The sequence below is a fragment of the Pogona vitticeps genome, chromosome 3 (assembly GCF_051106095.1).
Source record: "Pogona vitticeps strain Pit_001003342236 chromosome 3, PviZW2.1, whole genome shotgun sequence".
NCBI lineage: Eukaryota > Metazoa > Chordata > Lepidosauria > Squamata > Agamidae > Pogona > Pogona vitticeps.
The window spans coordinates 212265826-212290803 of NC_135785.1; the positions used below are offsets into that span (position 1 = coordinate 212265826).

The following is a 24978-nucleotide window of genomic DNA, read 5'->3' on the forward strand; positions in this document are numbered from 1 at the left end:
TCACTTCAGGAAAAAGTAAACTGATCATCTCCCCCAGGAAGCGCGTCATAATAACGCCTCTTCTCGTCATATTACGTCACCAAGAAGCCTCTCCTCTTCCCACAAGCCCCTTCGCACAGCTTGGGTGACGTGTCTTGGGCCACCCTCGCAATGCGGTGAGGCGTTTCTGCGAGCTGCGCTCCCTCATGGGGATTGTAGTTTCCTTTCCCACAGGAGTCTACTGGCGTCTGCGAGCAGAGAGACTACCTTTCCCAGGATGCCTGGCGCGGAGCGAGGGTTTTCCAATTTGCTCAGGGGGAACGAAGGCACAGTCAGCAAAGCGATAAAACGACTCAGGAAGCCGGCTTGCGGCCGCCGGTGTTTCGTAGGGGCTGAACCCGGGCGAGGTTGCTGGCGATGGCCGGGGAAATGACGGTGCTGGGTAAGTGTGTGAACAGGATGGGCGAGATGCTCGCGGTTGGGGGTTTTGCCCGGCTCATTGCTCAGAGGCGGCGTGGATTTTCGCCCGCCCATCTGCTGCTGCTGCTTTTGGGAGAGGACAACCGGGCTCGTTCCCCTGGCCGAAACCCGTTCCTCACTGTCGCGAAACACAAAGGGAAACGCTGCACGACTGGAAAGTAGCTGCGAGGGCTCGGTGGAGCCTCCTGTTTCAGTGGCACACTACCCCAGAATTTCTGTTTGTGGCCTTTCCGGGGTTACCCCGCGTGTCATACTGAGATGACGGGTCCTGCCAGACTAAGATGAGCTTTTGGACGAATGCAGACTCTGCTGATGACCTGTTCGACAACAAATACAAGAGTTTGGTGTCCTTGGGAGTTTGACAGAGTCAGGGCACAAAACCTCCAGCCTTTGGTGTCTGCCTTCCTCTTGCTGGAAACTGCCAAGCGAGTGGCAGGACTGCTTGAAAAGGGATGTGTGCAAATATTGAGAAGGATGCGAGGTTTGTTTCACAGGCCATTTGTGCCCCACACCGGACACTGGGGAAAGGCTGAGGTGTTTGTTTCCGGGAACAAGCAATAACTAATCAGAAATATACCCTTGGTTTGTGAAGAGAGATTTGGTGACCTGTTTGTGCTCATTGGCTCTGGAACACCTCGATTCCCTTGGCTAGGGAAGTTGAAGGATGGGGACTGAAAATAAAAGTGGGAATATCAAAATAATGTTATTTAAATCTGTAGATTACACCATATGTTTCTGTGAAAAGGAGGTGGTAGAGTTCTAAAGGGAGCAGAAAGATGGCAGCCAATGTTTTTAAGAACTTGAGGAGCTTTCGTTGGTTGCACAAGAGAGAACAGGAGCTTTTGTTTTGTGCAAGAGAGAACAATGGACTCGGCAGAAGATTGTCAAATACGTCTGATGTAAAACAAGTAGATAATATATTTTTGCCTGCTGGAATGAGTTCTGTGACATTTTACTTTATTTATTTATTTATTTTAGGTTCGGCTATTTTGACACTCCTGTTAGCTGGATACCTGGCCCAACAGTATTTACCTATGCCCACACCAAAAGTAATTGGAGTTGACCTCGGCACCACGTACTGTTCGGTTGGCGTGTTTCTTCCTGGCACAGGGCAGGTGAAAGTGATTCCAGATGAAAATGGACATAACAGCATCCCAAGCATTGTATCATTTACTGAGAGAGATGTGTATGTGGGATATGATGGGTTAGAGTTGGCAGATGCAAATCCACAGAACACTGTGTATGATGCCAAGAGGTTTATAGGGAAGATCTTCATGCCAGAGGAGCTGGAAAAGGAAAGCAGCAGATACCCATTTAAGGTAATCTGGACGTTTTGGTTATCAGCTAGTTACCAAGGGGTATTTAGGAACAACAACTTTATTTATTTATTTAAATTTATATCCTACCCATTTAGTGAGCATGCCACTACTCTGGGCAGCTTACAAAATATTATAAAACATACAGATAAGAAACCATATTAAAAGAAACTAAACAAAACCCTATCACATGTTATTATTTTCACATGTTACTATTTCCCCCCTCAAAATTTCTGCTTCATTCCTTTTAAAAAATTATATTAAAAACAACATAAACCAAACCAAAAACGCTTGTACAATGTATGACATTAATTTATTTGTCTTAAGCATATTACTTCACCCATGCCACCTTCATCCTCAGGGCTAGGTTCTCCTTTTGATATTTTTACATTTCATTCTACCCAATTTCTTGTCAGAAACACATTGATTCTTCTCCTGGTGTATACCTTCTCCCATTCCAAAAAAAGTATTCCAGAAATAATTTCCATATTCTTAAAGCTCTTGCTTTTGATAAGCTACTTCTTAATTTCATTTCACAAGTCAGTTCATCATTAATTTTAACAATTATAACTGAATCCCTGAAACCCATTTTAGCAGATAATTTTAATCTTTTTGATGTTGTCATGTTTAATCTTTTAATTGTGTTTTGAATCATATATTGTTTAATTTTTTTAATATTTAACTTATTTTGTTTTTAAACTGTGTGAACTTTAATGTTCTGAGCCACTTTGGGTCCCTTGTTGGGAGAAATGCAGCATATAAATAAGGTAAAGGTAAAGGTTCCCATTGACATTTAGTCCAGTCGTGTCTGACTCTAGGGCATGGTACTCATCCCCATTTCCAAACCACAGAGCCAGCATTTGCCCAAAGACAGTTTCCATGGTCGTGTGGCCAGCATGACGACACAGAATGCTGTTACCTTCCCACTGAGGTGGTCCCTATTTATCTACTCACATTTTTACATGCTTTCGAACTGCTAGGTTGGCAGGAGCTGGGACAAGCGACGGGAGCTCACTCCGTCGTGTGGATGCGATCTTACGACTGCTGGTCTTCTGACCTTGCAGCACAGAGGCTTCTGCGGTTTAATCCACAGCACCACCTTATACCCCTTATATAAGTAAAACTAATAATAACAAATTGCCACATCCCACCTTTCAGTTTAGAAGACCTGAAACCATTTGAAAAATTATTTTTGCCTGGAAATAGGGCAGTTGAATCTTTTTGATTAGAAGTGTTTAGTGCAATTGAGAAGCATATTTTATCCTTGAACTGCATTAGTAAACTGTTCCATGATATAAATTGGCTAGAATCCTATTTTATACTTGTAGCAACATAACTCTAACACTGTAAATTTCAACAGTTAATTGCTACCAGTTAAGAAAGAACAAGGATACCCAGTGTGGTATAGTGGACAGAGTGATGGACTAGATGTCAGGAGGCTTTGTTTGAGATCTCCGCTCAGCCATGAAATCTTGCCTGTGGTGTGGAACTGATAAAACTACTCCTTAAATACCTCACTTACTTTGAAAGCCCTGTTAGAATTGCTATAAGTTGGTTCCAACTTGACAGCACATAATAACAAGAAGATGCTTGTGCTGAGTCATACAACTGATATATGACGAGAAAAGGAAGAAATCAGACTTCTTAAGTGGTTGCCATTTGTGACTAAAAGACTATTGGACTTGCATTGCCAGACATAAATAACAGGATTCTGACAGACCTATTTTTACTGCACTGATTTTCAACAATTTACAATTTATTCATCATGGTAATCTGTGGTTGCAGGTAATGAAAGGTCACTTCAGGCAAAATATTTGTTATTATAGATAAACCTTAAATACATGATCATACCAAAATAAAGGAATTAATGAAGGGTTGGTTCTAGATTTAGTCATATATATTTTGTCTGGTGGAAGCCAATTACTTCCCCTGCCCCTCACAATTCATTGATCTGATAATGCTATACAGATGATAAAGGAATCCTGCTTAATGGGTAAGCATTTGTATAACAAAGGGGCATCTCCCTGCCTCCCTTGCAAAAAATTTGAGCAGATGGACTGTTTACAGAATATAAATTCTGCATCCAATTTAAATAATTTTGCTTGCAAAGAACAAAGTCAGATGTATACTTATATAGAATCAATTCTTGCTAGTAGGTATTTTTGCCATTAGTCCAATATGTATAGAGTTGCAATTTAGGATAGGTCTGTATTTTACAGCTCTCTTTTTCTCCTCTCCAGATAATTAACAACAAAGGAGCTGCTGAATTTTCTGTTGTAACCAATGAGACTTATAATGTGACACCAGAACATATTGGTTCTCAGCTTCTCTTGAAATTGAAAAGAATGTCAGAAGACTATCTTGGAATGCCAGTTTCCAAAGCAGTTATTTCTGTGCCAGCAGAGTTTGATGAGAGGCAACGAAATTATACAATCAAGGCAGCTAGCCTTGCAGGTGATGCACTTTGTTGGGTATTCTTACTAAACACAGTTTTTATAACAATTATATGTGTAATTGTTTGCCAGTATTGACACAATTGTATCTAATGCAAGTAGAAACTATGAAAAAATGTGGAACAACAAACACTATAAAATGAAACATTTTGAAATTATGAGGATGCAGTGGAATGGAGTGTAAATATAAGACCATGTTCACATCAGCTAGAACTTAGCTTGTTACCCAAGAAGGAAAGAGTTGCAAAAAGCAGACATGTTTTAAAAAGGGCCAACAATTTCCATGGATTCATTGCATTTTGTATAAAACCATTGGCTACTACACCATATGAATGCATCTTGGCCAAAATACTATAGGCATTTTGCTCTGGAGTAAGAGAAATTGCATGTCATGGCAACAAATTACAGCTAATTAATGGAGAGCTGCCCACTTGCTATTTGTATAGCCAGTTATGCAGCCAGCCATGTGACTGGCACTTGGTCACTTTGTTAATTAGCTTCAATTTGCCACTCAGACTTATGTGATTTCACCTACTGTGGAGTAAAATCCCAATGGAGATGTGTTGAAAATATCTGACCAATTGATAACAAATAAATGATCATTCATACCTCTCTCTCTCTCTCTCTCAGGACTGGAAATATTGCGAGTAATTAATGAACCCACAGCTGCTGCAATGGCATATGGTCTCCACAAGGCTGATGTGTCCAATGTTCTGGTAGTAGATTTGGGTGGAGGCACATTAGATGTCTCTCTGCTGAACAAGCAAGGAGGGATGTTTTTGACACGTGCTATGGCAGGTAATGAAAAGCCTTAATTTAATTTAGTGCATAACTTGTTTATGAAACACTCAGAAACAGTTTAGATTGCAGTTCTAGTACTCTGAACCCATTTGGTGTCTTTTCCATATGCTCGCACATTATTTGATTAACTTTACAACTAGATCAAGGATGGGCAATATGTAGGCTCCACCTATATGCCTCTTCATTGGGGAAATTTGGTAATATGGAATCAAAAAAGGGTACCATTTACCACGATAGGTGGGGAATATGTGTCTTCAAGTGAAAACATTTGAAACGCTGTTGGAAGCACTATTTAGTTTGAAAATAAGGTCTGGGTTCCACATGAGCCTTGTTTTAAAGTTAAATTACAGGTTTCTTTTGTCAGCAGCAAAATTCTGTAAGGAGATAATGCAAGAGTCAAGTCAGGTCTCCCACTCTCAGATGATATTCAGGAGATGGTGTGAACTAAATCCACGGGGAAAAACATTGCACTTCAGTTTAGGGAGAAGGATACAAGTGTTCTGCCTTACATTATTTTTGTTATTTTACATTGACCTTACTTTATCATAGCTTGAAGACAGTTAGCTGAGGTTCATGCAGGGACTTTTCGCACAGCTATTCAAATTTCTTTTTTGTTAAGCACAATGTACATTTTCAGGGTTACATTTTTACATTTGCCTTAATCATTTTAGCACTCTGTACATATGACATTTCAGACCTTGACATCCTCCCGCTGACAGTTGAGCATGGGGGATGTAGCTCTTCTCTGTTGTTCAGTAGTCCAGTGGATGACCTCTGGTTGGACTTCATCCATCTGTGATGCCTTGCAGCTTTTGTTGCTTGCAGAGCTCGAGTCGCGTCATCATGTGTAGGTCTGCTCAGCTCTGAATCCGGCAATGGTCTGGACATGTTGCTGTTGCTCTTAACTGAAAAGGAAGCGAGAGAAAGTATTGAAGTATTTTGTATGAGTATAGAACATAGAAGCAATGTAGATGAATAAAGCTTGTAGAAATAGCCAATTGATGTTAACTGGAATCATTCCAAAAATGAAGCAACTTATATCTTGATACCCAGATGAATTTTGAAATTATTAGAAAAGGTTGTCTGAGTCATACTAGAATTAACCCTTTCAGGGATAAATGTTCAACTTTGACGGACAACCACAGAGCAAAACTACCAAGGGGTGTTGTAAAGTTTTATAGTGCTGTGAGGTCATTGAGCGTTGTACTTTTGACCTTGACAGTGCTGCATGTGCTATATTGTTATTATGAGCCAGTCATGTGTGAAAGCCTAGATTTGATCACTGCCCATAAAGTGACAAAAATTGTGTATTTGTTGATCCTGTGATGAAGTAATGAAGTAGAGCTTACTGCTAAACAACTAAAGCACGTTTCTCGTTTCCCCCCGTGTATCCCATTTACAATTTGCTTTTAAATGTATTTGTTTGAAAGCATACTTCATTCATTTTGATGGTAATTATTTCCAAATCAGCCCATGTAGCTGTACCTTAGGCTCTGTATAACTTTCATAGAGCTGCCTTGCATAAACTACAGTTCACTTGCACTTGGCAGCAGCCTACTAGGAGTATGACTATCCATGGGAGAAGGGGGGAGGGCAAATCCTAAGTTTGTTATTTCTTTATTTGTCTCTCTTCAGTACCTTATTATGATGACTGGTGGGAAGGTTGTGTTGCCAAATAGTGTAAAAACTATCATCAGCAATCCATAGATATCATTAATAGAACTCACAGAATGATTTCTGCAGGCACCTTTGGCTAGGGGAACAATGAATCTGTTTCTTACGTCAGCCAGTTCCTATAAAAACAGAGGGCATGTTGAATATGTGACAGGTATAAACATTGTGCAAGCCTTTAAGAGTATTCAATTCTGAAAAGATGTAGCTTACTGAGATCTGTTTCTTAAGCATCTCTGTTTTTCCATCTTCTGTTGCCCCACAATACTGTATATTTTTGACACTGTTTCTTTTTCCTTTAGGTAACAACAAACTTGGGGGACAGGATTTCAATCAACGGTTGATGCAGTATCTCTATAATGAGATCTTCCACATGTATGGCTCTTTACCGTCCAAGAAGGAAGAAATACACAGACTCAGACAGGCTGTAGAAGCTGCCAAACTAAACTTGACAAATCACATCTCTTCCACAATCAGAGTTTCTCTTACGATTCCAGAGAAGAAAGACCAACATGAACATTTGCAAGAAGAGAACACAATAACTAGCAAACATGAGAATTTCCCATCAGAAATAGAACCTGGGATGAAAGATGGTAGGAAGGAAACCTTTTCAGAAACACAGAGCAATATTTGGAAAAATGTTCTCTTTGAAACCAAAATTTCTCAGAAACTCTTTGAAACATTAAATGAGGACCTTTTTCAGAAGATCCTTGTGCCCATTGAGCAGGTATTGAAGGATGGACATCTAGACAAGACTGAAGTAGATGAGATTGTATTAGTTGGAGGCTCCACTAGAATTCCAAGAATACGTAAAGTTATTACAGATTTTTTTGGGAAAAAACCCAACACGTCTGTTGATCCAGACCTAGCAGTGGTAATAGGGGTAGCTATCCAAGCAGGAATTGTTGGGGGATCTTGGCCTCTTCAAGTTAGTGCTGTGGAAATCCCAAACAGGCATTTACGAAAGAGAAATTTTGACTGAGCTTCAGTGTTCTTTCAGTTCAATAACTACGCAAAATTCTGTTTGTCCAAACATAATTCCATTTGCATGGTACTGGACCATTCAGTGTCTGTTCTTTCTATTCTAAGGGGTTAGACATCTGAAATATAAGAAATTCTTTATTTCTTCTTGATTTGGAGGAAAGTATGTTCTCACTTAGAGCCAGCATTCAGGAGTGTAATAATTTCATTCCACTCAACCCCTTTAATAATGAACAAACCTCACGACTTCATTACTTGAAAATGGAATGAATTAGTTCTAGAGTAATGATGGAGATAGTGTTGGCATTGGATCCTGGCTTTTCCCAGGAGCATGTATTGACTGCCTGGTCTGGCACATAGCAGTATTAATGCAAAAGTTCATCAAAATGGTGTATGAAAGCACTTTTCTCAATGTTGCATTCAAGCTTGAATGTTTTTAGATCCTGTTATCAAAATTCCCTGTCTAATGTGTTCATTAATACATATGGGGAATTATCACTGCTTTAAACCTCTTAATATTTCCTACTTTGAGACCGTAAGAGGCAACGGTTTTCTGTGGGGATACCCCATTAGGGAAAGATGCTAATGGGTATGCTAAATGGACACTATCACTTAGAAATCTGGACTTGACGTAGTTGGGTTGTGATACTAAGCTACTGGTTAGTGTTATTATACATGAGCATTGAGCTCATACACTCCCCTGTCCCATGGCATGGAGGATGCAAGGTTTTGCTTTCCATTCTCACTTAAATGCAGTTTTAGTGTTATATAGAGTTTTTAAACTGTACTTAATTGTAACTATGGCTTTAGGGTATAAACCACTGCTTGAAACTGGTTTGTTTCAGTAAGCTGTAGTGAAGGTTAGCTGAAAGCCCTGCCTGAGGTAAATGGAAGGGGCGAGCATGAGCCTGAAGTTAATGTTTCCCTCAGTCAGGGCTGTGGAATGTGTAACTCTACAGAAGTTGTGACTCACATCAGCCCTGGAGTTGTACACCAATAATATCTAGAAGATTATGAGTTATGCACCACTGCTCTAAACCATATTTAGGACTAATCCTTCAAAAAGAGTCAGTGTATGAACCTTGGCCTAATGGTTGACTTCCAGTTTTAATGCCTTGATACTACTAGTTATTCCATAATGCAAATAACTATCCATGTTTTAGTTGTCTGTTTATGTATTTCAGAAAACAGCTTTAAATCATTCCATTTTTAAAAAAAATCCTTTGAAGTGGCATATTCAGTCAATGCTTTGATAGAGAGAAATATTCTGTGATTTTTGAAAAGACAATCCTCCATGCTTGCTAATGATAATATTAGTATTTTCCAGCTGTTGCTGTTAGTATTGAAGAAAACATCTCACCATTTACTGTTTATTTTAGATTTGCTTTCAAGTGTGCAACCTAGGGATTTCTCTCTAATCCTTACTGTCAAAAAAGAAAATATTAAAATTGCAGTGTTGGACTATACATGCAAGCAATGCCAAGCGTTCTTGGGTATTTCTCCACTTAGACAAATATGTCCACTGGGCACTCTAAAATATGGCCATAAGCAGTTTTCTTGATTGTGGTGGCTAGAAAATTGTATCAACATAACTGTAGAAGCACTTACAAGGATTTTAATTATAATTGCTTAGTTTAGTTTACATATGAAGTCTATGTTGGTGCTTTGTCAAAAAAGAATGACTTGCATGTAAGCAAAATTTACCATCGTTACCTAAATCAGATTGCTAAAACTTAAGTACATGGAGGGCATTTTAGTGGCACTGATGCTCAAAAGTTTTTTTTTAATTAGAGGAGATAGCCAGGACATGTTCATCATAGAAAAGGGTATTTTGCATGTGCCACATTTTTGCACAGGTATAACAGATTATGTTGCTGTTGGTATGACCACCAAATACTTCAAAGAACTAGGACATTAGTTTTATGGTTTTAGTTTATAACAATTCAAATCTCTATTTGCAGATTATCAGCTGTTGATGAAAAAATGCAAACCATTTCAGAGAGCATTATGTTAGGCTTAACAGTTCTCAGGATTGGAGCTATAAAGTTTAAACTTTTGAAGCTTTACCTTTTAGATGAGAGATAGAGAGTGTGTGACCCTCTGGATGTTATTAGACTACAACTCCCATCGGCTTGAGCCAGCATAACCGGTGGTGAGGGCTGATGGGAGTTCCCGTCCAACAGTATTTGGAGGGCTACACATTTCCATCTGTATTTCACACCACAGGTGGGATTAACCCATTTATAATTCAGACGCAGCACTAAACTGCATTTAATAAAAAATTGAAGCAAAATTAGTGATAAAGCGCTAATCCTTCTATAATTTTGCCAACAAAAGGCAAGTTTTTCTTGTCTCCAAAATAGGTAGCAATGCTGCCATACGTTAATATGCCAAGAATCACTTTTTGCTCATGGTAGCACGAAGGATTTGTTCTGTTTCATGGTTTTAGTCTTAATGATATGTAATCTCTTTATTTAAAGTATGCTACAACCTTCCCTTGTGAAACAAATCAAACATAAGCTAAACAACACAACAACACAAATACAGGTAAAAGATTAAATAAACATGAGATTCAGCTGTAATAGAATATCACCCTTGTGGGTGTGTTCCTGCAGTAAAACTTGAACAGCTCTTAAGAGACTGAGATTCATTTGGTGAATAGTAAAAGAGTTGCCGTGAGCACTGCTCAGAGTAGCAACCTCTGAAAACCTTATTTTTCACACAAAAGGAATACAGGAAAATATTCTTACTGTACCACCAGCTTGAAAGGAAAAAGGATCATGCATATGTCATCAAGCTGCCCTATGCAGCTGTCTACATCATGACATACATGAAAACAAGACATTTACTTATATTCTGTCAGTTCAGTCCTAGTATTTTGGGTCAGCTAAGTGATGTGTGTCACTTTTTTTTTTGCTATTGCTACAGTTTTTTCTCCATTATGACAGAAAAAATGGACAAGCTGGATGCGGACTAATGTTAAACAGCTTTTCTGAATGGAAAATGCATATACATATATTTTTTTCCTGGGCACTCCATTTTAAAATTTATTTTTTGTATTGAATAAATAGCTTTTACAGTGTCTGGTGTTTATTTTAAAATAATATATCCCATTCACATCATACTAGCATCCATTTTGATGGATATCCAGGTATACGGAATAAGAATCTTCTCATGATGCTCAACAGCATAAGAGAATCCTTAACATTAATTCATTTTAGAATCTATTTCATATAAAAGTACATGAAGTTCAATAATGGAATAGTTTGAGCTCTAAAATCAGTTTAACAGCTGGCATCAAACCACTGCACAACAGTGCTTTAAAACAGAGGTCCCCACCCCCCCGGTCTGCAGCTGGCGCTGGTCCGGGGCCCGGAGAGAGACGTCACCCCTGCATGCACTCCTCACACACAACCTGTTTGTGCCTGCGTGCAACTGCGTGTGCCTGCATGAGCGCTGCACTGCCCTTTGTGTATGTGCACAAGCGCAGGGGGGGTGCCCCACCTTCCCCATCTGGTCTGCAGGGCTAAAAAGGGGGTAAGTAAGCTGACAGCTTGGGAAGAGCAGATGGCAATAATTGGACCAGAACAAGCGGGATTTAGGAAACAGAAATCCACCCTTGATCACTGCTTCACCTCAGCACGTCTGATAAATATGTAAAGCAGGCCAAATCTAACATGTTTGTAGCCTTTTTAGATCCACTCTTTGATTCAGTTGACCAAGTAAAACTGTGGAACAAACTAGCCAACCTCTCAATTGATAGAAGGCTGATATTTATTATTAAGATACTGTATTCTACAACCTCCTGCCAAATCAAATGCTCAAACTCAGGGATTTTAACTGACCGGATATCCACCAACAGAGAGGTCTAACAGGGCTGTTTATTAGCGCCTTCCCTGATCAACTTGTTTTTGCATGACATAGCCCCTTTCCTACTGGAAACTGAGGGCCACCCTCCTAAAATTGGCTCTACGAAGCTCCCTTTACTTTTGTACACAGATGATGCAGGTATCTCGTACCAAACTTGGTTTAAAATGTCTGATGTACAAATGCCTCAAGTTTGTAGCCAATAATAACTTACAACTCAATTATGTTAAAGTCTAAAACTGTGGTATTCGCAAAATGATGGAAATTGCACAAGTTGATTTTTGAAGGAAGAAAGATTGAGCAGGTTAAATACCTCAGGTATCTGGGCATTATGTTTCATTTTAAATATAGCTGGGTCCTACACTGTAAAACAGCAATACAGCGGGCCAAGGGTACTTAACCAGTCAATCCGTAGATTCTTTTATAATACAGGAAATAGATATGTACCGCCTGCATTAAAAGTTTAATGCAAAGATTATTCCACAGCTGCTATATGGCATACCTCTATGGATAAAGGCCTGGGATCATTCCCTAGAGCAAATCCAATCTATGTTCCTGCAGAAAATTCTGGCAGTACCAACTTGTCTGCCATACGCAACCCTTTAGAGACAGGCCAAAATATGGTGGCGACTCAGGCATGGCTGAGATCAATCAAATATTGGTTGAAGATCCATTATAACTTCAAAGAGGGCAGTTTTTTACACATTTTTCTGAGAACCAAGTATCACTAGAGAATGTATTCGCGAAGGCTTTCACGGCTGGGATCTAAAGGTTGTTGTGGGTTTTTCGGGCTTCTTGGCCGTGTTCTGAAAGTGGTTCTTCCTAACGTTTCACCAGTCTCTGTGGCCGGCATCTTCAGAGGACAGCAAACTGTGCTCTGGGTAGGCTTGAGAGTGGGTGGAGTATTTATGGCTGTGAGAAGGCTAGTTTGTGAGGTAGGCTATTGTCCTAATAAGGAAATGGTTGATTAATGTGTTTTGTTGTGGATGTATTGTTTTGATAAGGAGGGGAGATTATCTGTCCCTGTGGTTGATGGGTGTCATTAGCTGGTCTTTTGTGTGCAGTAATCCCCTGACCTTGTGGCTGGGTGGAGTTCGCTGACCTTTTGCACTCTGTGTTTTTGAGAGCTGGGAGCCAGGTTTTGTTGAGTTTCAGACATTCCTCCTTCCGGTTGAAGTTTTGTTGATGCTTGGGGATTTCAATGGCTTCCCTGTGCAGTCTGACGTAATGATTGCTGGTGTTGTCCAGTATTTCAGTATTTTGAAATAGAAATACACTGCAGGAGTATACCGGATACCTTGCAGTTGTGGCCAGGTATACATTGGAACCACAAAACGAAGCATCCACACCAGAATCAAAGAACATGAGAGACACTGCAGACTAAAACAACCAGAAAAATTTGTAGTAGCTGAACATGCCATAGAACAAACTGGACATGAAATTCTATTTCAAAATACTGAAATATTGGACAACACCAGCAATCATTACGTCAGACTGCACAGGGAAGCCATTGAAATCCACAAGCATCAACAAAACACATTAATCAAACATCTCCTGATTAGGACAATAGCCTACCTCACAAACTAGTCTTCTCACAGCCATAAATACTCACTAATAGGCCTGTCAGTGGAATCACTGGGCTCCCTGTCCCACAAGGAAGCATTTCAGCTGATTAAACGCAGGATGTTAGAGAGCAAATTCCAGGATCTCCTAAGTGCAGCAAGTAAGACTTGTCCCCCCCCCCCAAGCCACCTGATTTCTGTTAGGCAGGGCCAGAGGGCCCTATACTACCATCTATTGCAATCACCTCAAAAACGCAGAGCCTATTCCCTGGCCAGATTTAATGTAATGCCTTCAGCAGTATTATCTAGCAGGTGTCAGGGTATTCCTTACAATGAGAAGAACTGCTCTTTTGAACTGGGAGGAATTGAGTCGTTGGTACACATGTGTTTATATTGCCCTCGCTATTCAGAACCCCGTGCTCAATTATCTGGGCTCAGTATTGCTCAAGGCAAGAGGGTGGTAAGATATAGACAGAATGCATTTTTTGTTATGCAACAGCGTGGAAGACAGGGTGGAGAAAGTAGCATGCTTCTTAGCACACATACCTGTAGTTAACAGGCCAAAAATAGCACACTTTGAACCAGCGCTCCCTGCTTGAGCCAGGTTTATGGATCCTCTAATGTAATCACTAGGCTAATTACGACAATTAAATTTTTAATTATTATTATTACAAGGTATATAGGATAGGATGGAGAGTGTGTCTTGTGGCACAAATAGTAAAACTACATTGAATCTGAACAAACTTTGATATTGTTCCAGAAAGCTGCAAACGAGTTTTACAGAATGTAGTTTTGATTTGGTGTTTTGTGTATGTCAATAAAAGTTTGATTGGATTGGAAAAAGAATAATCAAAGACATCGCTTGACAGTCTGGAAATTGCAACAAAAGAGCATATGTACATCAAACAAGTTGTCATTATGCTGATTGCCGCCAGTGGTGCAGATGTGGATGAGAAAGGGAAGTGGCACAGAGTTGATGCTAGACCCAGTCCCCCAAATTAGTCAACTACACAGAACTTTACTCTCTCAGTGAACTCCTTTATTACTTCCCCTACCGCTGCAAAGAGACTACCAGTAAGACTGTAAGTTGCATGTCTTCCTATACCTTGGAAAGTTCTCTGAGTGGCAGCGAAAGTGATCTACTGGCCTTTGGAATGACACTGTTGGCAATGCACTCTTGTATTTGACAAGGAAAGTGATTTCAAGAATTCCCATAGCAAGAGAAGAGCTGTTTGAAAATCCTGATCCTGCTGGATCCATGCTTTCAAAGTCTGTCCCTTCTCAGATACAAAGGAAACAGCCTCTTTCCCCCCTGAGCACAGAGAAATAGCTTTTTCAAAGCAAACTGGATCCATACATTCAAAGGTGGTCAGGTGAATGAATGCACTACCCACACCGGACCATTCTTGATGGATGCCTGTCGTGCAAATGCAGTCTTCAGCTTAGAGGTTGCCAACACACCTTTATTAATCTTTTTGGTATTCTCAATGCACCCTGCCCTATAGGAAACAATCATGCCCTCAGTATGTAATATGTACAATTAAACTAAAGGTGGCAAAGATGTTCAAAGATGCAAATATGAGCCCTTAAGATCTTGAAGCATATGTTTTGTCTAATCATTTTAGCAAAATAATTCAGACAGACATGTATACTTTGTATTAAAATTGTTTATTGTTGCCATTTATTCTATTAATCCCTCCCACACACCTTTATGCCCTTATAAAATTAAATAAGTCTGAATGCTATACTTGTAGCACAGTTTTTTAAAAATATGCACACCGTGTTCCTAAATTGGTTAGGCAGCTGTCTCTTGCTGTAGTCCAGCTTCAGATACCATTCTGTAAAACATGCCTTTCTGTTGTAGCAAGCAATCTGGTGTATCAAATTCAGCAACCCTTCCAGAATCCAGAACAAGCACCCTGAAAAATGAAGACACAATAGACTACTTAATGGTGCTGTTAGCCAAACAAAGAAGAGTTACAACTCATCTAGGTTTGGACATCTTTCAAAGCTGGGGAACTAGAGGTGGGTGTTTGATTCCCCACTGTGCTTCCTTGGCAGGGGCTGGACTTGATGATCCATAGGGTCTCTTTCAGCTCTGCAATTCTAAGATTATTATTCTAAGATTATTTTGCTATGTGAGGCACTGTCCAAGGTGTGAAAGCTAGCTAACTTTAAGGGTATTATAGTGCATTCTTCATATATTAGCAGTAACTTTTTGGGGTGCCCAGTTTGGTGTAGTGGATAGAGTGCCAGACTAGGACTCAGGAGACCTGGATCAAAATCCCCACTCAGCCATGGAAACGCAGTGGGAGTGTAAAACTGATAAATCCACTCCTTAAATACCTCACCGACAATGATGGTAGTAGGTTTTTCAAGGTAAGTCAGCTCTGTGTCTTGACAGCACATAATAAGATGTTTCTTGTTACTTTAAGAGTAGGTGTTAGTAAGATCTTACTCACATTTGTTGTTACCCTTCTATTATCTATCTACATTTTTTAAAAAGAAAAATAGTCAAAATCCTCTCCAAATGAGCCCCTGGAAGATTATTTAAAAGTAATAAGCAAATATTACTTGTTGCACTATAAAAAGTGGTTTTGCCAGTCATCATATTTTTGTAAAGAAGTTTGTAAAAACGTTATAGCCTTAAGGTCATGAATGAACTCAGTTTACTTTTTCACTTTAGACATGTTGCAATCCTGTCAATAAAGATTATGAGTTCAAACACAATGGAACATGAGCCCACTATGGTGGGTTCCACTTAATTCAATGGTGTTATCGAGAATTCATCAGGCAATAGGTGGCAGTGGCCAAAATATTACTGTCTTTTTATGCCAGCATAACATAAATGGTGTAACTTTTGGTGACTAATTGCCACAAATTAAAAAATCAGTGTAGACGTTGTTGCATGCCAAGTCATGAAACTTGATGCATGACAGATAATGTCTACAGTGATTTCTTAACTTGCAGCTGATCATCACCAAATGTTATGCTGTTTGCATTACGCTCACAGGTGTAATGAACAGGATTTTGGCCAAAGGATTTTTGTGACAATGTAAAATATTTGTTCAAAACTATTTTGAACTTGAGGAAGCAAAACCTTGACAATGGTGGAGAGACAAACCATTTCAGTGATTTAACTTTCAGTAGCTAAATGGTTAAAGAAGTACGGATAAGGAGAGAAGGAAGCCCATCATAACTATTTACCGATCAGAGTCCATGATCGAATGAAGCCTGTGGGCAATGGTGAGTACTGTGCAGTTGTGAAATTCTTTCCGGATTGTGGATTGGACTAGATTATCTGTTTCAATGTCAATTGATGCTGTCGCTTCATCCAAGATTAACACTTTTGTCTTCCGTAACAAAGCACGAGCAAGACAAACAAGTTGTCTCTGTCCCGCACTGAAAAAAAAGAAAAAAAAATACAATTTTAATTGTGTTTTGTCAAATGACTACCAGCCTCGCTTCATCAACAGGAAATTGCTGGCTGCTACGGCTTCTTGGTGAGCAGGTGCACAAACTGGGTGGAGTATGACTGGAAATGTCCACATCCTGGCTTGCATGGACTCTTCTAGATTGCCTCTGGATTAGAGGTAGAAGACTCCATGCAAGCCAGTTTAACGTTCTGTCTGTTTCATTGCTTCAGACAACAGAACAATAAGGGGAGTTCAAAAGTTCATAGGAACACAGAGACCTAGATTATCAGGCTAGTCATTTGCTCAATCTTTCCAGATTTGCTGATCATGTCTGGCCATGGTGGAGCTTTCTGAAATGAGAAAGCACCACTCAGAACTATGAGTATAGTGGTGCCTCGCTTAGCGATTGCTTCGTTTAACGAAGAATTCACTTAACGATGTGTTTCTTGGAGGAATTTTCCGCATCGTTTAATGATGTTCTCTGTGGGGGATTTTCACTTTACGATGTCCATTTTTGCTCAATTTTAAGTGTCTTAAAATGTTTGAAACCTGTTTTTAATGATTGGAATCGGTAGTGCACCTTGTGAAACCTATGCAAACTTAATTTGGCTTTGTTCTGAGTCTTCGTTAATTTTGGGTGATTTTTTGTTTTCCCCATTTAAATCCAGTTTAATCGGACAGTTCAATGGATTTAAATGGGGAAAACAAAAAATCACCAAAAATTAACGAAGACTCAGAACAAAGCCAAATTAAGTTTGCACATGTTTCACAAGGTGCACTACCGATTCCAAGCATTTAAAACAGGTTTCAAACATTTTAAGACACTTAAAAATGAGCGAAAACGGACATCGGAAAGCCAATTGAAATGCATTGAGTCGGCTTCAATGCCTTTCAATGGCTTTCCAATGGGGGAAACATTGTTTCACTTAGCGATGTTTCCTATGGGGATTTTCGCTTAAGGACGGTAATCCGTTCCCATTGGAACAGATTAACCGGTTTTCAATGCATTCCTATGGGAAATGGTGTTTCGCTTAACGATGTTTTCCCATAGCGATGTGTTTTTTGGAACCAATTAACATCGTTAAGCAAGGCACCACTGTATATACAGCAAGAAGTGATGAATTCATTCCTTGGTGTCTCCAACTAAAAGGACTTCAAGAGTTAGCAGAGATAGAAAAGACCTGTCTGCACCACCTCCTTGGAGAGCTGCTTTTAGTCTGAATAGGTTGCACTGGGCTGCATGATTTGATGTGTTATGTGGTGTTTTGTATGTACAAACAGTGGCATAATCAATGCAGAACTTTCGGGAAGAGATTCAGGATCACAAACCCTCAGTGGGATAAAGGCTTTAAAACTCTAGAGAGATGACACACCATATTTTGAAGGATGAGAAGCACTATGTCTATCCACTATGTGTCAGTCCCCCAACAGATCAGAGGTGTGTTTCAATTACATGGCAACCTTTTTGAGGGTTGGCAAAAAGTGGCCCTTGCCACAATTCTGGCTCTTTGGACTGCATCCTTCACTATGCTGACTAGAGCTGATGAGAGTTATAAGCATTTCTGGAGGACAACATATTGTCTACCACATTGTCCAGAGATGGGGAAAGGTTTTTTTGATTATAATAGTTCTCCCTAGGCACTTTGGCCACTATATCTTATAATTTTATTTATTTATTTATTTATTTATTTATTTATTTATTTATTTATTTATTTATTTATTTATTTATTTATTTATATATATATATATATATATTTTATTTTATTTTATTTTATTTTATTTTATTTTATTTTATTTTATTTTATTTCTATCCCGCCTATCTGGTCATATTAGACCACTCTAGGCGGCTTACAATAAAAAGCGACAATATAATTTTAGGGTTACAATTCTGGAAGATGTCATGTAAAAACGTTTACCATATTTTTCTGTGTATACAACCCCCCCATGTATAAAACGACCCCCTAATTTTGACCCTTGATGGAGGTGGAGGAGCAGTTAATGGGCAACAGCTCCTCCACCTCCGTCTCCTGCTGCTGCTGTCTCCGCTGCCTGTCTGATCACCTCCTCCAGTGCGACTGCTGGGGCTCACCTCTAGCTCACCTTGTCACTGCCTGGTCCAATGCCCTAAGGAGATGATCACTAGAGGAGGTGATCTGGCGGCGGCAGCAGGAAGAGGCGCCCAAGCGCAAGAGAGTACTTGTTTGCCTCTGCCTCCGCCACCGGAGGGGACAAGGCAGTGACGTGAGCTGAGCCTCATTCCCAGTGGAGGTGGTGATCGGGCAGGGGAGGCAGCAGCAAGAGGCACCCGAGCATGTGTGAATACTCCTTCGCCTCCGTCTCCGCCTTCCACTGCTGCTGCTGCCTCAGCCATCGGATGGAACAAGCCATGAGCTCTGGAAGAGGCAACTGAGCAGTGGCGGTGGCAGCAAGAGGTGCCTAAGCACGCGTGCAATGGCTTCCTTCCATGTATAAAACGACACTCAATTTTTCCTCTAATTATTTTAGGAAAAAGTGTCATTTTATACACAGAAAAATATAGTAACTTTTCCCATATCTGCTCTGCTCTCAGAGGCTGGTAAGGGAATGAGTTAGCCAAATGCACTAGCATCCCATATCTGGCAATGAGGGCTTAAGTAATCTCCTTCATTTGGTCCCTTATATTTCCCACCCGGATATGTACAAAATGCATTACACAACAGGAGGCAGGGTCCAGCCCTGAAGTGACTCACGCCAAAGTGCCCTCACCTTTCCCCTGTATTTTTTTTACAGCCAAATGTTGTGCATTTTCTAGCAGTGAGCAACCTGCAAACTTGGACAGGCCAGTATTTGAAGACTGGATGTTCTGCTGGGAAGACATAATATACACTCGGCCTCGGTATCTGACAAGTAGGCTCCCCATAATAATGTTCAGGAACACTAGGACTAGCGTGTGGAGCTAATGCGCAAGTGCAAATCACAATTCTTATGGTTATCCAGTACAACCTTTAATATGGTTGAAGCCACACCTTAGATTTTCGCCACCCTCCGAGATCTCATGTAGCAGCTTCTTTGGGAGCGACTGCACAAAATTCTTCAAGTCGCATAACTCTAGTGCATCCCACAGTTCCAGGTCAGAGTATTTTCCAAGTGGATCCAGATTGGATTGGAGGGTCCCTGAGAACAATACTGGGTCCTATAGGAATAACATCTAGACAATATATCCAATATAGCAAAACGGTTTTTAAAAAATGATTTATGGAAGTGTTTAAGTTTTGCATGGCCACTGTAGGAAAATGTTTCAAAAGGTAAGTTTGCATAAATGTGCCCAATTATTTTGCTTGGAAAAGTCTCCTGTCTTGACACTGCCCTGTTTCTGCATACGTAGAGCCTCAGAGCAAGCAGCATAAGCAGGGGCCTAAGAGGAGTGAAAGAAACAGACAGCTGCACATGAAACACAGAGCTACAGTCCACTTCTCTGTTTGCTTGTATAGAAGAACATGTCACTAGATTTAATAAAGCTTCCTAAAGAACTATCCATAGGACTGTGACTTTTGCTTCGAAAAGGAGGGAATGTTTTTTGTTTTCTGTCTAGCCTTGCAAGGTCATTGCTATCTTTGCAAACAGATCATTTGGGGGTTTCCTCTCAAGGTAATTGTGGTCAGAGTAAGATAGATGTATTTCCTTGGAATGACAGCTATAGCCACCAAGTCCAGATGGGTAAGGGAGGAGGAGGAAGGTGCAATGACAATAAAAAATACCACCGCCATGTGCTGTCATATTCATGTAGCCCAAACAGCAACATGCCACATCATCTCCGCAGAACAAAGAAGCATTTTCACCACAGCACTCAAGTAGAGCTGTGATCTCACAGCCAATTACCTAACAATAGGAACCTACTGAAGGTGTGTTTCAGAAAGAGAAAGAAGATGGGGGAGGAAAAGGTGGGAGAGAAGGAGGCACACAAACTAGAACAAGGTTCAAAGGATGACAATAAGGAGAGCAAGGGACTGGAAATCAAGCCCTGAAAGAAATGGGCGTGTTCAACCCATTGAGAAAAGAAGGCTAAGAGAAGATAAGACAGCACACTTCAAATACTTGAAATGTTGTCATATGGAAGACGGGCAGGACCTGTTCTCAGCCATTCCAAAGTGTGGGGCATGCAATAATGGGCTCAAGTTACAGGGAACCATATTTCAGCTGAATTTCAAGAAAAACCTCCTGTTAGCTCTCCAGTACTGGAGGCATTCATGAGAAAACCAGACAGCCATCTGTCAGATATATTTAACTTGGATTCCTGCACTGAGCAAGGGATTGAACTCAATATCCTTTTAGGTCCCTTCCAACTCCATTATTCCATGAGTCTATGGATAATGGAAAGTGAAGCATACAAAAAGAAGAGAGGATAGGGATGGAATTGGCTTTGAAGTACAGCCTATACTCATTCCTGCTGGTCCTCACACCTTCTCAGAGTCCTCTCTGCCATTTCTCAAACCAAGTTCTTGCAAAGAGCCAAGAATGCCCCGTTTCTTCCAGAAGCTCATTAAAATCACAGCAAAATCCACACTAATGGATGTTGTCACGGGGGGACAGGATGGCATTGCAGCTCAAAAGCCTACTCAATTAAGACTTAAACAAAATTTATCCGTTTGTAATCTGTATACTACCAATGTATATGAACAAAAGAGTCTAACCTGCGGTATAATGTTAAGCTTGCCACGCAGATCATGCAAACCGATTGTTGATATGTCAATACCATCTATGATAATTTTGCCTCCAGCTTTTTCTAATATTCTAAACAAGCTATTTGTGAGAGTCGATTTCCCAGCTCCTGTTCTTCCTATGATTCCAATCTGTAACAAAAATCCACATCAAAAGCCTGAATATCCTTTTCCATTCACACAGATGTTGAAGTGATAATACTTTCACCAAATTATTTCATGGTGAAAATGATAAACTTTCAAGGTGAAAATGATATACTTTCAAGATTAATAGCAAAACAGTATTTGAAACTTTAAAAAAACTTAATATGGATTGTGCCACATGACATATACAAAAGGTTAGTAAAGGATCCTGGCCCCTAAAGGATCCTGGCCCCCAAATTGCTCAAGAACAGGAATGTGCAGAAATTTCACTAGTTAGTCAAAACAAGCCATATTGACACACTCTTAAAAATTCTCCAGCCTCTGCAGCAATTCTCACCTCCAGCATGCAAGTAAAGCAAAAAGCACTTTTTTGTTGCTTTATGCATTTTGTGCAAAGCACAACAGCACAAGACTAGTGTCATTTCCTTACATACAGCAAACATAAAAGAACAGTCTGATTGACTGGAAACAAACAACCCATGCAGTGCTTCTTACATTTGTAGGTTCATGAACAAAGGCAACACACAAATCACATTTCCCAATAACATGTAGTATTCAGAAATACACAGAAATATACCTCACAAAGTTGCAAAACTCCGTTGAGTCTAACAACAAATATTCTTGCTGTTTTGCAGTGAGGAGAAAATTTTTCATGTTTTCTTATTTACTGCATAAAAGTGAAACAAGTCAGGAAGTGTCTTACTAAAAGATATCTCAGCTAATCCAACTGAGATGCACATTTTCTTCAGGACAAAACCCTAAAAATATTCTGATAGGCACATAAACCTGCAGGGCATGAAACATTTGGGATATCATGCATGTAAGTTAGTGTGCATGCAAATATCTCCCTTCATTTCAGTGAACGCGGAAGACTGCTTGTGTTACTGTCCTCCATTAAAGTTGGTAGAGTAAGCCTCGTAAGAGCGGTTATGTTCAATATGCCCCCCTATCCCTCAGTCAACAGGAATCACTTTAACTGGTAACACTATTGAAGACCTGAGCCAGAAACTATGCTAAATACTTTGAAGCTGTATTGATTACAGTGAATTGTTGTTTTGTTGTTGTTATGTGCTACCAAGCCGCTTCTAACTTATGAATGAGTGACCTCCAAAATGTCCTATCATTAATAGCCCTGCTCAGGTCTTGCAAACTCGAGGCTGTGGCTTCCTTTATGGACCCAATCCATCTCAAATTTGGTGGTCTTCTTTTCTTGCTGCCTTCAACTCACAGTGCATGTTGATTGCAGTGATTGATTTTTTAAAAGGGAATTGATGTGATGCCAAAAATTTCTACTGGTGAGTATTACCTTCTCTTCTTTGTGGCTTTGAAAAGAAATATTCTGTAGAGCTAGGCCCAGATCCGGTCTATACCGAACCTGGTAATTGACAAACTGTATTACTCCTTCTCCAGGCCACCCTGCAGGTGGTCGTTTGGATAGTATCCAGGGGGCCTGAAACAAATAGGTAAAAAACAACAATAAATTTCATTCTGTAACCTATTTAGAACTTTAAACGTCAGTACTTTAACCTGACAGACAAATCACTGTTGAATGAGCATCAGAAGAACTAAGTAAGATTTCTCTATTATCAAATAGCTCATCCACTTCACAAGTTTTGAATTTACTGGCTTAATTTTTTATTATTAGCAAATGCTACTTAAAAATGCTGAACAGTTGTCAATGAAATCACTATAGCTTAAATGCAATTCCTAGTCCCAACTAGAGCAGACCTACTTGAATCAATGAAACAGTTTGTGGAGTCTATATACCACACTGCAGCAAAAAAGTATGCTAAGTGTTCATTCTTCCACTCGTTAGCCCAATTAAAAGAGGAAAAGGGAGTTGGATTGTTTATTAAATAAGGAACAATGTGTACTCACTTTCTAAAAGCAGAGAGTAAAGAACACTCCATACATTACTTTCATTTCATAAAAAATGCTTACCTCTTTTTCTAGTTTTGAGTATTCACAAACTCTTTCAATAGAAATTCCATTGGTTTCAATTTCACATGTTTTTCGAACCCAAAAGTTCAAACTTTGAGTTATCTGAAATAAATTTTACATGTTTGGCAAGCTTGTTTCAATGGCCTTGTTCTTTTAAATAAATGTGGTTTCACAAAATTGCTTTATATACTGGAGATATAAGACAAAATGTCATATGTATCCTAAGATTCTAAGCCAGAGGTGAGCAAAAACAAACAAACAAAAAAACCAGACACTTGAGATACCGCTGGGCAGAGCATTCTTCACCACTGCTGATGCCGGACAAACAAAACCTGGGTGAGGGCTGCATTTTTCAGATTCATAGTCTAGACATAGTACTAAATGGACATAATGGCATGCCATGATATACCAAATCTGAGGTATGGCAAACACCTCAACCATGTGGCTTGCCTTACTCATTTCTGGTCATGAAAAGGTTCAGACTGTGATTTTTGGCAGATTAGCAGAGGCAGGTTTGCTTATCATAACAAGGCAGATTTCAATAAACCACCGTGGCCTGTTCTGATGTACTAAAGCAGTCAATGTTTTGGAAACACTTTGAGATTACTTAGAGAAGTGTTGGACTACAGCAGAATTTGCAACTGTGGCCAGGAAGGTAGACTTCCCTTGTATTCCACTGTGTCCTCTTCACAGGTTTTAGACAGCTTTCTCCTCCTCCACTGACTCAAGCCCTCTGTGGCAACAAAAACAGCCGTCCAGAGCATATTTTTGGAGTGCATGGCTAGGGTGTGGGGACAGCAAAAGCAGTGGAAGTATACCATTAAATCCTGATGTATGTATTCCAGCTATTTGGGGGGAGGGTGGCATAGGACATTTGTGCCCTTAACAACCAAAATGAGAAGCAGATATTCAACAGGCAGTGATACGAAAAGCTCCAGTGGTTGCATTTTTGCTCCTCCCACACATATAAATTGGAACCTTGACATAAAATAAAACTTGCAATCTTGCTAGTGAATATTGTAAATTCATTTGCTTTAAATAGCTGACTTACATTTAGAGCATATGATATTGATAATCCCACTGTAGCAGAATCCATCTTTCTGCCAGCAAACACGGTAAGTACTGCTGCAAAGAAGACCATCAGGTTGCCCAGAAATTCAAGTCTGACAGCCAGCCATCTGTCATAAGTGCATCCATCAAAATTAAAATGTTTGCATGTCATACATATATTTCACATAGATTTAATCACTGTTATTAAAAGCTTGTACGAAATATCTCTGGTTAGTAACTTTCAGCTATAATGATACAGTATTTACTACACATTTAAATCATAAGAATACTTAACTACTTTTGATAAGCTATCTCTTAATGATCTGAGTGCTTAACTATGTAACACAATTGATCAACTAAAGAAGAAGAAAAGGAAGAAAGAGGAGGAAAGAAGGCTTAACATTGTACAATTCTCATTTCAGAAGTGATATTGTAGTCAAAGTTAGGACTCCTCCATTCCCGTTTTCTAATGATCTATATGTAGTCAGCGTATGTGATCCTTAATTAATCAGCCTTCTGTAGATTAAAGCAGGAATTTAAACTGGTATATGCAATTCCCATTGGGTAATGTAATGCTACAACGCAGCACCTTCTAGATATTTTGGACTACAATGACCACC

The 24978-nt window shown here is 39.7% G+C and overlaps 2 protein-coding genes across 4 annotated transcripts in view; one reads left to right on the forward strand and one right to left on the reverse strand.

The window, feature by feature from the left end:
- Positions 1-252: 252 nt before the first annotated feature.
- Positions 253-10763, forward strand: HSPA13 (heat shock protein family A (Hsp70) member 13). Of its 2 annotated transcripts, none has more exons than XM_072994043.2 (5): positions 253-421; positions 1438-1778; positions 4016-4229; positions 4859-5026; positions 7003-10763. In XM_072994043.2, exons 1-5 carry the CDS (start codon positions 397-399, stop codon positions 7680-7682), a joined length of 1428 nt encoding a protein of 475 aa, XP_072850144.2. In that variant the 5' UTR covers positions 253-396; the 3' UTR covers positions 7683-10763. The 2 variants fall into 2 exon arrangements, with proteins under 2 accessions (XP_072850144.2, XP_072850143.2); XM_072994042.2 differs by lacking the exon at positions 253-421 and adding an exon at positions 478-940.
- Positions 10764-14762: 3999 nt separating this feature from the next.
- LOC110074811 (multidrug resistance-associated protein 1) overlaps positions 14763-24978 on the reverse strand; it is a 39792-nt gene continuing 29576 nt past the window's right edge. For both annotated transcript variants that reach the window (XM_078388989.1, XM_072994041.2), the window contains 7 exons: positions 24360-24486; positions 23309-23410; positions 22674-22817; positions 21197-21355; positions 19532-19698; positions 16318-16512; positions 14763-15029 (listed from right to left, as the gene is read on the reverse strand). In XM_078388989.1, the coding sequence (XP_078245115.1) occupies positions 14906-15029; positions 16318-16512; positions 19532-19698; positions 21197-21355; positions 22674-22817; positions 23309-23410; positions 24360-24486 (1018 nt within the window). In that variant the 3' untranslated portion in view covers positions 14763-14905. The remainder of the gene's footprint in view (positions 15030-16317; positions 16513-19531; positions 19699-21196; positions 21356-22673; positions 22818-23308; positions 23411-24359; positions 24487-24978) is intronic.